The sequence below is a fragment of the Pristis pectinata genome, chromosome 5 (assembly GCF_009764475.1).
Source record: "Pristis pectinata isolate sPriPec2 chromosome 5, sPriPec2.1.pri, whole genome shotgun sequence".
Lineage (NCBI taxonomy): Eukaryota > Metazoa > Chordata > Chondrichthyes > Rhinopristiformes > Pristidae > Pristis > Pristis pectinata.
The window spans coordinates 8531105-8546176 of record NC_067409.1 but is presented as its reverse complement, the minus strand read 5'-3'; the positions used below and the strand labels follow the sequence as shown (position 1 = coordinate 8546176).

General features: G+C 45.2%; 1 protein-coding gene across 4 annotated transcripts in view; it reads right to left on the bottom strand.

The window, feature by feature from the left end:
• The window catches only part of zbtb47b (zinc finger and BTB domain containing 47b), a 214100-nt gene that overhangs the window by 155285 nt on the left and 43743 nt on the right, over positions 1-15072 (bottom strand). Inside the window, exon 1 of one of the 4 annotated variants that reach the window (XM_052015445.1) lies at positions 1504-1598. The exons of 2 other annotated variants lie outside the window; for them this stretch is intronic. In XM_052015445.1, coding sequence (XP_051871405.1) covers positions 1504-1509 — 6 coding nt within the window. In that variant the 5' untranslated portion in view covers positions 1510-1598. Of the gene's footprint in view, positions 1-27; positions 45-1503; positions 1599-15072 lie in introns of those variants that run through there. One more of the 4 variants, XM_052015450.1, reaches the window with a different exon arrangement.

The window sequence follows — 15072 nt, the reverse complement described above, 5'->3', positions numbered from 1 at the left end:
AGTGAACAGGCCAATATAAAAGCTCACCAGTGATATATCGACAGGCAATTCTTCAATCCGAGACATGCCTATCGCTGTGTAGAACTCGCTATTTTCAGTAAATATTGTAAAGTTTCAGCACTGAACAAATCTCACTGTCCAGGGTGGTGACCGCCAACTTACTTTAGAAGCAAGAAAAGGGGGCGTGATAGGGAGAGCTGAAAACCTTTCCCAAATCACAGTCCAGCAACACTACCACTTCTCTCACCTTTCACCCTTGACACCCTTTTTTTCATTTTAAGAGTTATGCTTTAAATACTGGTACATTAATTCTTATACTGATTCCCATCAGTGTGCAATACTAATCCATTTTCCATATTAAATAAAACTGTAATGCTCCAGATTCAATGATACATGCATATTTACAGACACACACATTGTGCAATGCACAGAAAACAGCTGAACAATATGTAAAATAGTCAACCAATAGGACTGTAATATTCCTTTTCAACAACCATGAAATTTGTACTGCGAAGTTTTAAAAAAACTACCCAAAATTTAAATTTGATGTTCACTGCAAGAATAATCTCAAAAAATTGCTAGCAGTCTTGGGTTGGGAGAAATATTAAAAGGTTTTACAGGGCAAACACTGCATAAAACTGACAAATTAGCAAAACTTAATTAAACCAAAAATTGCATCATGTTTTGCTTCAGCAAGATAATCTCAACTGTGGTAAATATTAAAAAACTTTATTTCCTTCAAAAGAAACGTGAAATATATTACACAATATTTAACAATTTTGCATATGAATAGTAATTCCCTAAGCAATGCATTATATAAGAACATCATGCCCCCCACCCCCACGGGAACTGATTACATAATAACAGTACATCTAATATATTACATAACAATATCTCTGGATAATATAAATAAGCAACACTTCAGATAATTCATTGCTTGTGCAACAATATCTTGAGAGTATAATGTGCATCTTGATAACATTTTGCATAGGAATAGAAGAACATTGCACGTGAAGACCGAATTTTTTTTTGCAGATGAGAAATCCTGCTGGAATGGTCAGGATCTTTGGATAATGTACTTTATATGAATGTCCCTCCGGCTGTGGGAGGAGGAGAAAGTGCACACTCCCCACAGCAAATCTTTGCAACAAGTCTGCGCTCCAGCTGCAGGGGAGGGAGGGAGGGGGGGTAGATCTCCTGACACCCTGGCACACACGCACCTCATCCCAGAGGTAGGCCTGGCCTGCCCCGGCCTTCCTTCCCGGGAGCAGCCCGGAGTAGGCGGCACAGGTCGCGCCAGGAAGCCCGCGGCCGCCGCTAGGGCTCTCCGCCCCCCGCCCCCCGCCCCCCCAACAGACCTCGGCCAGCGGCCTAGCAGCCTGCTCGCCGGGGGTGGCGGAGGGCGTCGGGCCCCGGGAGGGGCGGGGAAGGGTTAATTAAACGCGTCCGCCGAGGGCCCCGCCGCCGCCACATCCCCCTCCCGCTCCGGCTTCTTCTCCTTACCCACATAACTCGGCTCTGGCGAGCGGAGCGGCGTCCGGCCTCGGCCTCGCCTCGGCTCACCCAGCCCGCTCGGACCGGCTGAGCCCCGTTTAACCATTAGCGCTCCCCGGAGCTGTCAATCAGCGCCCGGGGGCGGGGCCAGAGCGGAGCGGCGGGGAGGGGGGGACGGGGGGGGGGGTGTGGGAGCAGGAAGGTACAACACACCCCATCCAATCACAACGGGGGGGAAACACACCCCCAGCCAATCACAACAGGAGGGGGGAAGACACGCCCAACCCAATCACCACCACCCCCACCCAATCACAAGAGGGGGGGGAGAAACACCCCCCCCCACCCAATCACAAGAGGAGGGGGGAAAGACACGCCCAACCCAATCACCACCCCCCCCCACCCAATCACAACACCCCCCCCCCACCCAATCACAACAGGAGGGGGGGAAAGACACGCCCAACCCAATCACCACCCCCCCACCCAATCACAAGGGGGGGGGGAGAAACACCCCCCCACCCAATCACAACACCCCCCCCACCCAATCACAACAGGAGGAGGGGGGCAACACTCCCCCACCCAATCACAACAGGGGGGGGGTCCAGAGTGAGAGGGATAACACCCCCATTGAATCACAACAGTAGAGGGAGGGACAACACCCGCCATATCAAATAGGTGGGGGGGACACTACCCCCCCCAATCGCAACAAGCAGAGGGACAACAACCCCACTGGGAAGGTGGCGTTGGGAGCCAGGGGCCCACTGCCTTCCCCCATCTCATAGTGGTGAGGAGTGGAGAAAAAGTGAGAGTGACACTGCCACCCAATCTCACTGGAAGGGGGCAGTTAGCAACAGAGGCATCCCCTCTCCACCAATCTCAGAGGGAGGGTTCTACATTCAGATCCTCAAACTCCAATGATCCATTACCACAGTGAACACTTGTTTTTGTTAACTGCTGTAGCACTGCACCACCTCCCAGGATTGTATTGGTGGGGGCGGGGTCAGGGCAATGTACTGAACTGAGAAAAGAGCTGGGTGTCAGATCGGGTGGAGGTATCCCTACGTTCAGACTCCAATTGGTCTCCACAAGGAAGACTGGTACTGCAGCTCAGCTTTCAGGGGTGGTCTCTGGAAGGATCCTTCTAACTGATGGATACCCTTCTGCTGGTTGAGCCCCCCCCCCACCCTTTCCACCTGAATTCCAGATACCATTAAATTAAAAGTTCCCAAAAATTAAGGGAGGCTAAATCTGGAGTAAAACCTGGGAGTTTCCATCTAGTTTACTTTCAGTGGTGCTGACTTAGACTGCACCCCCACATTAACAGTGTACATCCAACACACAGCATTGACCCACAGCTCCATTAGGCCCAGCAGAACAGCTGGAGAACAACTAATATAATTTACATTCAGGCCTAATAAAGCCCCAAAATTGCAGCAAGACAACGATCTTTAATTAATGTATTTTTCTCACAAGTAAGGCAGAGCTGATGGGTGCGAGTGGAATATCCATCCTGGAAGCTCATACATAGACAAGCTGGAGAAAGGCCATGCACTTCTGCCTACCTCTTCCCTGCGCCCACCATCCCCCCCCCCCCCCCCACCCCCACCAAGATCAAGACCCCCAGTCGTAGTTTGTCCTGAAGAATTCTCAAGGTTCACCTCCAATTCTCCCCAGATGATTTTAAGCCTCCCTAGAGGAGAGATTCAGTACAGGTAGGTGTAAACTTCAAGATGCTATGACCTGCTGCTGGAAAGATAGTTTTGGCGATCCTGATGCTAATAGTTTTAAAGCACCTTTAATAATAATTCCTTACTGCACAACCCCAGTTATTAGAATTTTCTGTTAGTCACCTTAAAAACAAAGCCTTCCCATGTAATATTTTCTGGAAATAATCAAAGTAACATTGCTTGGTGGGGATGGAATATTTTCCATTTCAGGACATGGAGCAAGGATTCCTGGCTGAGAAAATAAAGGTTTACTGTTTACAACCATTTACAGTAATCCCACTCCATTCTCCCCACATCAACTTCCCCCAATTCTACCACTCATCTGCACATTAGAGGCAATATACAGTGGCCAATTAACCTAGCAACCCAGATGTTTTTGGGCTGTGGGAAGAAACAGGAGCACCATGAGGAAATCTACGCAGTCACTTCGCACAGACAGTGCTGGAGGTCGGGATCAAACCCAGGTCACTGGAGCTGTGAGGCAGTGGCACCACCAGCTGTGCCACCCAAACCTCTATTTTCAGCAAAGCCTGCACCAACTAAGTGGCTCAAATGTGGTTAAACTGTCCCAAGGCACTTAATAGTGTACACTGAGGGTGGTGGGAATATGGAACGAGCTGCCAGAGGAAGTGGTAGAGGCAGGTACAATTACAAGGTTTAAAAGACATTTGGACAAGTTCATGGATAGGAAAAGTCAAGAGGGATATGGACCAAATGCAGGCAAATGAGACTGGCTCAGGAAGGCATCTTGGTTAGCAAGGACAGGTTGGGCTGAAGAACCTGTTTTTGTGCTGGACAACTCCATGACTAATTACACATTAGGCCAGGATTTAAGGGACTTCTGACCTCCGACCAAGACCCAAGACTTACACTGCCTTTCAGTTAACCCATTTGAAAATTCTGTTCTTTGGTTCCCAGTCCAACCATGGTCTCCCCACCCCACATCTCTGTAACCTCTTCCAGCCTTGCACCCCTCTGGGATCTCCTATTTCAAGCTTCTGCATTCCCCAATTTAACACTCCACTCAATCCCTGCATTCATTTTTCTCCAAAAGTTGGCGAAGGTGCCTTTCAGCCTTCAGTTGCCAAGGCCCAAACTCTTGAAACCCCTCCCCAAGCCTCTCCTGGCTCAGCATCTTACAGGTGTTATTTAAAATCATGTCTCTGACCACGTTTTTTGGTCTCATCTTAAAATGAGAAAACTTGTGATGGGCACCACGTTCCCAACTAGCATGGTGGGCACCATGGTCAGCATGGAACAAGATGGGCCAAAGGGCCCGTTTCAATGCTGTATTACTCCACGACTCCACCAAACCCCACTCAGAGTGTCTTGTCCAAACTCTCTCTCCCTCTCCTCCCACCCCACAGACACATAACAACATTTGAGAAAATAACTTATCTAGCCATTATCATGTTTCTGTTTGTGAAATCATTGGAAGAATTCCATTAAAAACTCAAGCTGAAAGAAAATGTTGCCTATTAAGGGAACGGTGCAGTAATATGCCAGAACACACCGAGTGACTAACATGTGCACTGTAGAACACTTGCATTCCAGAAGGAACCAGCTGAAACACCAGGATTTGATTTGTTCTTAAGGTTACTGAAGGTTACTGAAATGCTAGAGAGCGCATTCAGGTCAGAACTTAAGTCTCCCAGAAATTCATATTGCATTGCCAAACAATCCCAAGGGAGCTGAGGAAATGACCTAATGGAGAGCCACTTCATTTACGTGGAGGTGCCATACCCCAGTGCCATCCTCAACACTCCCATGTTACCAGAAGTACAAGGAAGACAAACTGGAAATGCAGGAAATGCACAGCAGCCCAGGCAATCTTAAACTGAGAGATATGCTCACTTTCTTTGGGAAATTACTGTTTGGCAGGGTCTACCCTATAAGGAGCCCTTCCTTTCATTTGTTCAGCCTGACTGCTGTTCATTCATTGCACCTCCAATTTACATTTAAGACACTCAGCATTTGCATATTTTGAATCTCTAAACAACCTTAAGTTTCCCTTTATAAATCCACATTGATTCTGGAATTGGTTTATTATTATCACATGTACCGAGGTACAGTGAAAAACTTGTCTTGCATACCATTCATACAGACCAACTCATTACACGGTGCATTGAGGTAAAAGATACAAGGTAAAACAATACAGAATGTAGAATAACGTGTTACAGTTACAGAGAATGTGCAGTGCAGGCAGACAATAAGGTGCAAGATCATTACGAGGTAGGTTGAGAGGTCAAGAGTCCATCTTATCGTACTAGGGAACTGTTCAATAGGCTCATAACAGCGGGATAGAAGCTGTCCTTTTAGGCACTCTGATCACTTTACGGAGGTCGTGTCTCGATTTCTTGTATAGGTCAAGGTCACCTGATCTAGCTTCTAGTACTTTGCACACAGTATTATCTGTAGGATCCCAAAGCCTTGCAAAGCGTAGGTTTAAGATCAGAGGCGAGAGATTTAAAAGGAACACCAGGGTCCGTTTCTTCACGCAAAGTGTGGTGTGTATTTGGAAAGAGCTGCCAGAAATAGTGGTTGAGGTGGGCACATTAGCAATATTTAAAAGCCATCTAGAAAAGTACATGGATAGGAGAGATTTAGAGGGCTATGGGCCAAATGTGGGCAGATGGGACTAGCTCGCTGGGCAACACAGTCGGCATGGACAAGTTGAGCCAAAGGGCCTGTTTCCATGTGCATGACTCTATGACTGTAAATATTCAAGGCCCCAGCTGATCCCTATGCCACCTCTCAGTTACAGCTTATCAACTAGAAAATGACCCCCTTATCCTGACTCTGTTAGCCAACTATCCATGCTAATATTACACTCAACACAATCAGCCCTTATCTAGTGCAGCAACCTTTATATTGCATTACATCTCATTTCATGTACATTAACAGCCTATTACATTCACCCAATGGAAGTTGCTTATGTTGCATCGTTTGTTTCTTAAACTATCTTCTGTACTTATTCCTCTTCCTTGACCCAGGATTCTCCACTTTTCACTGCAGCCCACCTTCCTTTCCTTTATTCATTCAGGATGATCTGATAACTCTGAAGAGCTACAACAGAATAAACAGTGTAATCATCCTTCCAACGGCGAATCAACTTCTCTTGACTCTGAAGAGCGGATTCTCAGTCCTTTGAGTTGCAAATTGTTTTCGGCAATACTAACGACAGCCTTAATTTTTGTTTTCTCTTGGTCACTCTTTCCCCTTCCCCTCCTGCCCAACTCTCTCTCAGTCCAATCCACCTCCTACTTGTACCCAGTTTGATAACTAATCCATCCTCTGCGATTCACCTTCCTCACTGAGGAGAAAGGACCATTTATCCTGGATTTTCTAAGATTAGCTCAGCTCACACTTCCAGCAAAATGAAAAGTCAAATTAAAATGCATACAAACATTCCAATCAGGGATCCGACTCTGCAAGGGAGTCAGTCCAGCAAAATCCACACTCATGTCAGCACAGAAACAAGTCTTTCAGTCCACCGAGTCTAAGTGTCCACTTAAATAATAGTCCCACTTTATTTACCCCACATTCCCACCAAATTCAACCACTCACTACACTAGGGGTTACTTACAGTAACTTATTGACCCGCACATCTTTGGAGATCTGGACAGAAACGGGAGCACCACAAAGTCACAGTGCCCAAGGTCAGGATCAAACATGAGTCACTGGAGCTGCGAGGTAGTAGTTCTACGGTGCTGCAGCACTGCACCACCCATGTCTTTACCTTCAGTCTGATAACCTAGAACAGTACTGGACAGGAACAGGCCCTTCGGCCCACAATGCCTGTGCCGAACACGATGCCAATTTAAACTAAAATCCCTACTGCCCGCACAAGATCCATATCCCTCCATTCCCTGCACAGCCATATGTCCAGTTAAAAGCCCCTTAAACACCCCTATCTTGTCTGCTTCCACCACCACCCATGGCAGCACGTTCCAGGCATCTATTTGCCCTGCACCTCTTTTAAACTTTCCCCCTCTCACCTTAAATGCACCTCCTCTAGTATTTTACATTTCTACCCTGGGAAAAAGACTTTGATTGTCTACACTACCCTCTCATTTTTTTTTATATGTACAAACTTCTTTCAGGTCTCCCCTCAGTCTCCAATGCTCCAACTCAAGTTTGTCCAACCTCTCCTTATATCCTCTAATCCAGGCAGCATCCTGGTGAACCTCTTCTGCACCCTCTCCAAAACCTCCACATCCAATGAGGGAACCAGAATGTTATATAGCTGCAATGTTATATAACCAAAGTTTTATATAGCTGCAACACAACTTCCTGACTCTTACACTCAATGCCCCAACCTTCTTTACCACCCTATCTAATTATGTGGCCAATTGCAGTCACAAGTACCTTTGTTAAGGCACTACATTAACATTAATGATTGTTGAAGAAAATAGTCTCCAACAAAACACACGGACAAATATATCCACCATTATACCTTCCAGAGTCAAAAACCACATCCAGACATCTCCAACAACAGGGAGCATTCCCAGAGTTCATACAGAAGTCTCAATAAGCTTTGAGCATGCAAGGAAAAGACTGAGCAAGGAGTGAAACAGAACTCCATAATGCAAAAACCTCTCTTGGGCCAAGCACAAAAGGATAAATCTTTACTCATTATGGAAGAGAGTATACGAACAAAACCAAAAGCTGTCACTGCAAAGGACTATATATATTGATAGAACCAAATGCAAGAGCAGGGCTGTCACGAACATTCTTTCATAAGGTCTGACCACACAGACTAGAAGAAATCATATTGCAAACTGCTGCAGGAAACCAACAGTCACACTAGCCCAGAATTTAAACAAGCATTGGCAGAGGTGGATTACCCATCTCTATGGAAAAAAATTGTGTCTTTGTTTAGATCTGGAAATCTCTGGCAACGGCAGCATTTATTACCCATCCCTAATTGCCTCTGAACCAAGAAATTAACGAGTCAACCACGTTAAATGGTTTGGAGTCCTATACAGGCCAGACTGTGTGTGAACGTCACATTACCTCTCCTGATAGGCATTAGTGAAATAGCAGCATTTTTAAAACCACAATCCAGTCGTTTCATGGATGCTGTTATGGAAACTAGTGTTCAAATAAAAAATTCAAGATTTATTGCTAAAATGTAAATTCTCCAGAAAGCATGGTGGGATTTGAACTTGTGTGTCAATATCAATGTTCCTGAACTCTGGCTGCTGGTCCAATAAACTAACCACTATGCTACCATGGAACTGAAGCCAACTTGCGCCAAAATACATTCGGAGGAGGTCAGCAACTGACATTCGCTATAGGCTTCTGGGTTAACGCGTGTGATTGCAATCAGGAACGCACTGAGAAGGTGGAGGAGGAGGAGGAAGGTACTCTCAGAATATTTAAGCAGCATCTGGACAGGCACTGGAATCAAAGCAGCATAGTAGGCTATATCCCAAGTGCTGGTAAATGGGATTAACATAGATAGGATTTGATAGTCAGCATGAACATGACGGGCTGAAGGGCCTGTTTCTATGCTCCACGGCCCTATGTCACGTAGACGATCTCAATTCACCAAACTCAAAAATTTCTGCTTGCAAAATATCAGTCAAAATTCCATTAAAGTAAAGAAAGAACTTGTAAAGCATCCTCTCATGATCTTGAGACATCCCAAAGCATTTCACAGCCAAATAAATTCTTCAGAAGTGTAGTTACTGTGGTAATGCAGGATTCATTGATTAGCCTAATCAATGTCAATGCCAGGCATTGCACAATAGGGACTGGAATCACACAGGGCAGGGAATGGAATCTCATCAATACACTTTGCAGCGCTAACACATTTCCTGCACGGCACTCCAGATTCTGCACCTCCAATTGGTCTCGACATTGACACCACCAACAACACGTAACCGGTAATTCAGTGTTAAAGTTGCTGGAAAACTCATTCCTGACATCAATCAAGTTTGAAAGGTTAAAGACTACAGTCAGAGAGCAGGACAGTTGAAAAAGGAGCTGGTGTTGTACTCACAAGCACTTAAATAGAATCATAGAATTAAACAACATGGAAACAGGCCCTTTGGCCCAACTCGTCCATACTGACCAAGATGCCTATCTAAATTAATCCCATTTGCCCCATATCCATCAAAACCTTTCCTACCCATGTACTTGTCCAAATGTCTTTGAAATGTTATTGTACATGCCTCTACCACCTACTCTGGCAACCTGTTCCACCCTGTGTGTGGAAAAACTTGCCCTTCACATCCCCTCTCACCTTAAACCTATGCCCTCTAGTTTCAGACTCCCCTAACTGGGGAAAAAGACTCACATTATCTATGCCCCTCATGACTATACATTCCTCTTTAAATGGTAGCCCTCAGCCTCCCCCGCTCCAGGGTAAGCAGTCCCAGCCCATCCCATCTCTGCTCATAACTCAAACCCTCCAGTCCCTTGGAAACCTTTTAGAACATAGAACACTACAGCACAGTACAGGCCCTTTGGCCCACAATGTTGCGCCAACATTTTATCCTGCTCTAATATCTATCTAACCCTTTTCTCCCACAAAGCCCCCTAGTTTTCTATCATTCATGTGTCTACCTAAGAGTCTCTTAAACGTCCCTAATGTATCTGCCCCCACAACCTCTGCCGGCGGTGCGTTCCATGCACCCACCACTCTGTGTAAAAAACTTACCCCTGACATCCCCCTTATACCTTCCTCCAATCACCTTAAAATTATGCCCCCTCGTGTCAGCCATTGTCACCCTGGGGAAAAGTCTCTGACTGTCCACTCGATCTATGCCTCTTATCATCTTGTGCACCTCTATCAAATCACCTCTCCTCCTCCTTCTCTCCAAAGAGAAAAGCCCTCGCTCGCTCAACCTATCACTCACACATCCTCTCTAGCTTAGAATCAGAACCTCATACAGAGTATGTCTCTCTCTCTCTACCCACCCACCACGTAATAGAGCATTACTGACAAAACTTTTTATTCCAGATTCCAGATTTATCCAATGAGCTAAATTTAAAAGCTCCAGCTGCTGTGTTGTGATTGGAACTCAGCTCTTCAGATCTTAGGTGTCTGGATTACCTCCAGTAACACAACCACAGCACTACTGTACCCTTTAAAATTAAGACTGTTTGCAACTAAGGGGTCTTCCCCAAATTCCTGCTACCGACAGTGACCTCATGCCGACCCTTCCCCCCCTGTCAATCACAATTGCTGAGACAAGCTGGCTCATGATTCAAGCCTTGGGCTTCCGGGGCTGTGTGAGATTCAAAGCAAGAACCGCATGAACTACAGATGCTATTTCCATATTTACTTACAACATAGGAGGCCACTTTGGTCTATCCAGTCTATGCCGGTTCACAAAACCATCACATTCACCCACATTTTCCTATACCCTATTCTCCCCACACTCACCTACAATACTAGGCGAAATCATTTCTTGTGTCTGTTTTTTTTGCACTAAAGTCTTCACTCTCTCTTCACTGTCTTGTATAATTTATATTCTGTTGTCTGTTGTTCCTGTACCTCACCATACTTGTGCACATAACAACAAACACAACTTGATGAAAAAGGCATGCCAGTGGCTCTACTTCATTAGGAGTTTGAGGAGGGTTGGTATGTCACCATAGACACTTGCAAATTTCTACAGATGTACAGTGGAGAGCATTCTGACTGGTTGCATCACCACCTGGTACAGAGGCTCCAATGTGCAGGATTGAAAGAGCTGCAGAGGGTTGTAGACTCAGCCAGCTCCATCACAGTACAACCCTCCCCACCACTGAGGACATCTTCAAGAGATGGTGCCACAAGGCGGCAGCATCCATCACTAAGGACCCTCACCGTCCAGGACATGCCCTCTTCTTGTTACTACCATCAGGGAGGTGGTACAGGAGCCTGAAGACCCACATTCAACAATTCAGGAACAGCTTCTTCCCCTCCACCATCAGATTTCTGAACAGTCCATGAACCCATGAACACTTCCTCGTTATTCCTCTTTTGCACTATTTATTTTTGTTAACATAGTAAGTTTTTTACACCTTACACTGTACTACTGCCGCAAAACAACAAAGTTCACGACATATGTCAATGATAATAAACCTGATTCTGCAGTGACAAATTAACTGACCAATCCACACATTGTTTGAATTTGGGAGGAAACCAGAGCACCTGGGTAAACCCACACTGCCACAGGGAGAAGAACATACAAACTCTACAAAGATAGTACCAAAGGTCGGGATTGAACCCAGATCATTAGGGTTATGAGGCAGCAGTTCTAACAGCTGTGCCAAGATGCAAAAATACTTTGAGAACCTCCTCCAGAGTGGGAACGTCGCTCGTAGAGGAGGTACGAGCAAGGAAAGTGGGGGCAGGAATATATATTCCATCTTGCTCTTTATCCCAGGCTTTGAGTTGCAACCCTTAAAATTGCCTGCAGTCCTTGCTCAGTGAGCCTGCAGCCACTTGGTTTTGTAGCTGCTAATCATTTCCTTGTGTCCGATTGACCAAGGAAGGAAATAGAACAGGTCGGAACCACAAGGACAGCCATGCCACATGGACTTTGACACTTGGCCAAGGCAAACATTTTGATGCAGTTAATCCACAGCCCAGAAGCTCTCAGAAAATAAAACAACATGCTGGAAACACTCTGCAAGTCAGATTTTGAATATCCAGTGTGTGAAGTAATTTGTTTTTTGACAGTTTCAGAGCTAGATGCATTTAAATACAGTGGTTAAAACTCCAAAGCCTCTTTGACGGAGTGTTGTCACATAAAATTTCACACCAAGGCACACAGGGAGATGCTGGAAATGATAACCAAATAACCAAGAACTTTGTCAGAGGTAGACTTCAAGGAGCAAGAAATTTTACACTACCCAAAAGAATGTTAACACGTACTGCTTGGGGAAGTGAATTCAAAAATACTGCAGATGCCAGAAATCTTAGAAACAGAAAATGCTGGAAACACTCAGCAGGTCAGGCAGCATCTGTGGAGAGAGAAACAGTCAGAGCTCCGATGAAGGGTCCTTGACCCAAAACATTAACAGTTTCTCTTTCCTTGGACACTGCCTGACCTGCTGAGCGTCTCCAGCATTTTCTGTTATTATCACTAAAGTGGGTAGGTTATGCTTCAGTAACGCAGGGCACCGGTGAGACCTCATCGGTCTCCTCATAAAAAGATGTTCATGGGTTAGAAGTGGCTCAGGGATCTAATATCTGGCTGTCCCATGAGGAAGCATTGTACAGGCCAGTCTCGCGTTCATTGAAGTTAAGAAATATAAGAGGGGAGGTGATTGAAACATACAAGATCCCAAGTGGCCTTAACACAGTGATGTGGAGAGGATGTTTTCTCTTGAGAGATGCTGGAACTAGGGGTCACTGTTTAAAAATGAAGGGTCACCATTTAAGAATCATGAGGGGAATTTTTTCTCCCCGTCAGAAGGTTGAATGTGTTTGGGACTGTGGAAGCAAGATCATATAAAAACTGCAGAGGGAGATGGATTCCTGACAGGCAAGAGGCTGGAAAGTTACTGTGAATAAGCAGGAGAAGCACAATTGGAAGTTATAGTTATATCAATCATAATCCTATTGAATACTAGATCAGATTAGAGGGGCCGAGTGGCCTACTCCTGCTGCTACTTTGAATGCAAGTTCATTTCTAGTTTTTTTGATATCATTGGCAAGGACATAATTTATTTCCCATCCCCAAATGCCCCAATGGTGAAGAGGTGGATGGGGGTTCCCACTGAGGATTGTAGGGAGGACGTCAAGGAACAGCACAAACAGGCAGGAGAGGCCCTTTGAGCCTGCTCCAACATTCAATAAGATCATGGTTGACCCAAATTTGGCCTCAAAACCATTTTCCCCACTCTCCCTCCCTGCTCCTTGACCCAAAGCTGTAGACTTCAGTACAATTACGATGTTTAAGACATTTAGACAGGATAGAATAGAGGGATATGGGCTAAATGCAGGCAAATGGGACTAGCTCAGACAGACACCTTGGTCGGCATGGATGAGTTGGGCCAAAGGGTCCATTCCCATGCCGTACGACTCTATGACTAAAACTTCGATTGCAAATATCCCTCAATGACCAGAGTCACAGACGACAGAAAGACCACAGTGGGAGCCACCATAGGACAGCAAGCACAAGGGATATGGGTGAACAAGACCTGATGCGAGTTAGGACAGAGATGACACAAACACAAGTTTACCAGGGTGCTTGCTGCCTGAAAGGATCATTTGAGGAGATTCATTAGCAACTTTCAAAAAGATTGAAGGGAAAGATTTCCAGGTCTTTGAGGAATGTTGAACTGCACTTCAAATGGCTGTAAAGCAGCACAGTATGACCCGAGGTTGTGGAAGGCACTACAGAAAAGCAAGTCTTTTACAAGCTTGGAAGGGTAATGCATCTTCTCTATTTCAGTAAGCCCCAAGGGTGTTCTTTCTCACTATATTCACTGCCTCATTAATAACACCTTTGTTGCACTAATCCAAACCCCTCCCCAGAGCCATTGATTCATGCGAATTGTCTACCAAGACAATCACTGAAACATCTTGAGCTTCACCATGTCCATTCTTAAATCCGCTCAATTATCAATTGCAAAATCAAAATTTTCTCTCTTCCTTCCCGAGAGACCTACTAGGAAGCATTTTATGATATTTCTCCGAATACAAGGCAGCAAGCCCTGTGCAGTGTTTGGAATGGAAGGAGAAGCCACTGGAAAGTGAATATCACAGAGCTTGGGTTTTATGAAGGACCCTAGATGATCGAGGCTTCCTCGAACAGAACATGAACCCAGTTTAAAAAAAAGTACAGATGCTGAGAAATCAAGAGGAAGATCTGAAGATAAAGAAAGTGAGAGTTGGAGAGGGGAAAGGGATTCAAGAGCACTGCTTCCAAGATCTAATAATTGGTTTATTATTGTTACATGTACCAAGATAGTGTCCAAAAAAAACTTAGTTTTGCATGCCATCCAGACAGATCATTCCACGCACAGGTTCATCAAAGTACAACAAAGGGAATGCAGAATATAATTTTACAGTTACAGAGAAAGTGCAGTGCAGGTAGACAATAAAGTGCAAGGGCCACAACGGTAGATTCAGAGGTCAAGAGTTCATCTTTATCAGACAAGAGATCCATTCAAGATCCTTGTAACAGCAGGATAGAAGCTTGAGCTTGGTGTGGGTTTTCAAGCTTTTGTATCTTCTGCCCGATGGTACCCTGTCAAGAACAACATTGTTCTCTCAAGGCCAGAGATGGACAAGACTGTTTTCAAGAAGCTGAGGGTTGTTGACGTGCCCAGCAAGTTATGGCTTCCACATTCCAATTTTGTTTGTATTTGGGATAATCTGGGTTCTCTAGGCAGGGCTAATTTTCACCATCTTGAAGAGGCAATTAAAAGGTGATGATGTAATGTCAAGTTGAGTTTTTACACGTTCAGGGGGATGGCCACCAATGGTGGGAATGAGGAAGGAGGGAGATGAACACTAGGCCAGAGGTACAGAAACCTCTATGGCTGGGTCTACACAAGAGTACAAATATAGATTCAGAGTAATGCAGCATGGAAACAGGCCCAACTCATCCAAGATTCCCATTCAAGCTAGTTCCATTTTGTGTTTGGCCCACATCCCTCTAAACCTTTCCCATCCACGTACATGTCCAAGTGTCTTTTGAATGTGGTTCTTGTACCTGCCTCTTGTGGAGAATTAAGGTTCTGGAAACATTTACAACACAATCATTGAACTGTTACAGCATAGAAGGCCATTCAGCTCATCAAAGTCTGCATTGGAACAGGGTAGAACAATTGCATCAGTCCCCATTCCCTTACTCTTTCCAAGAAAAGACATTAAAGGGGCTGGTGTATTCAGGAGCCGATG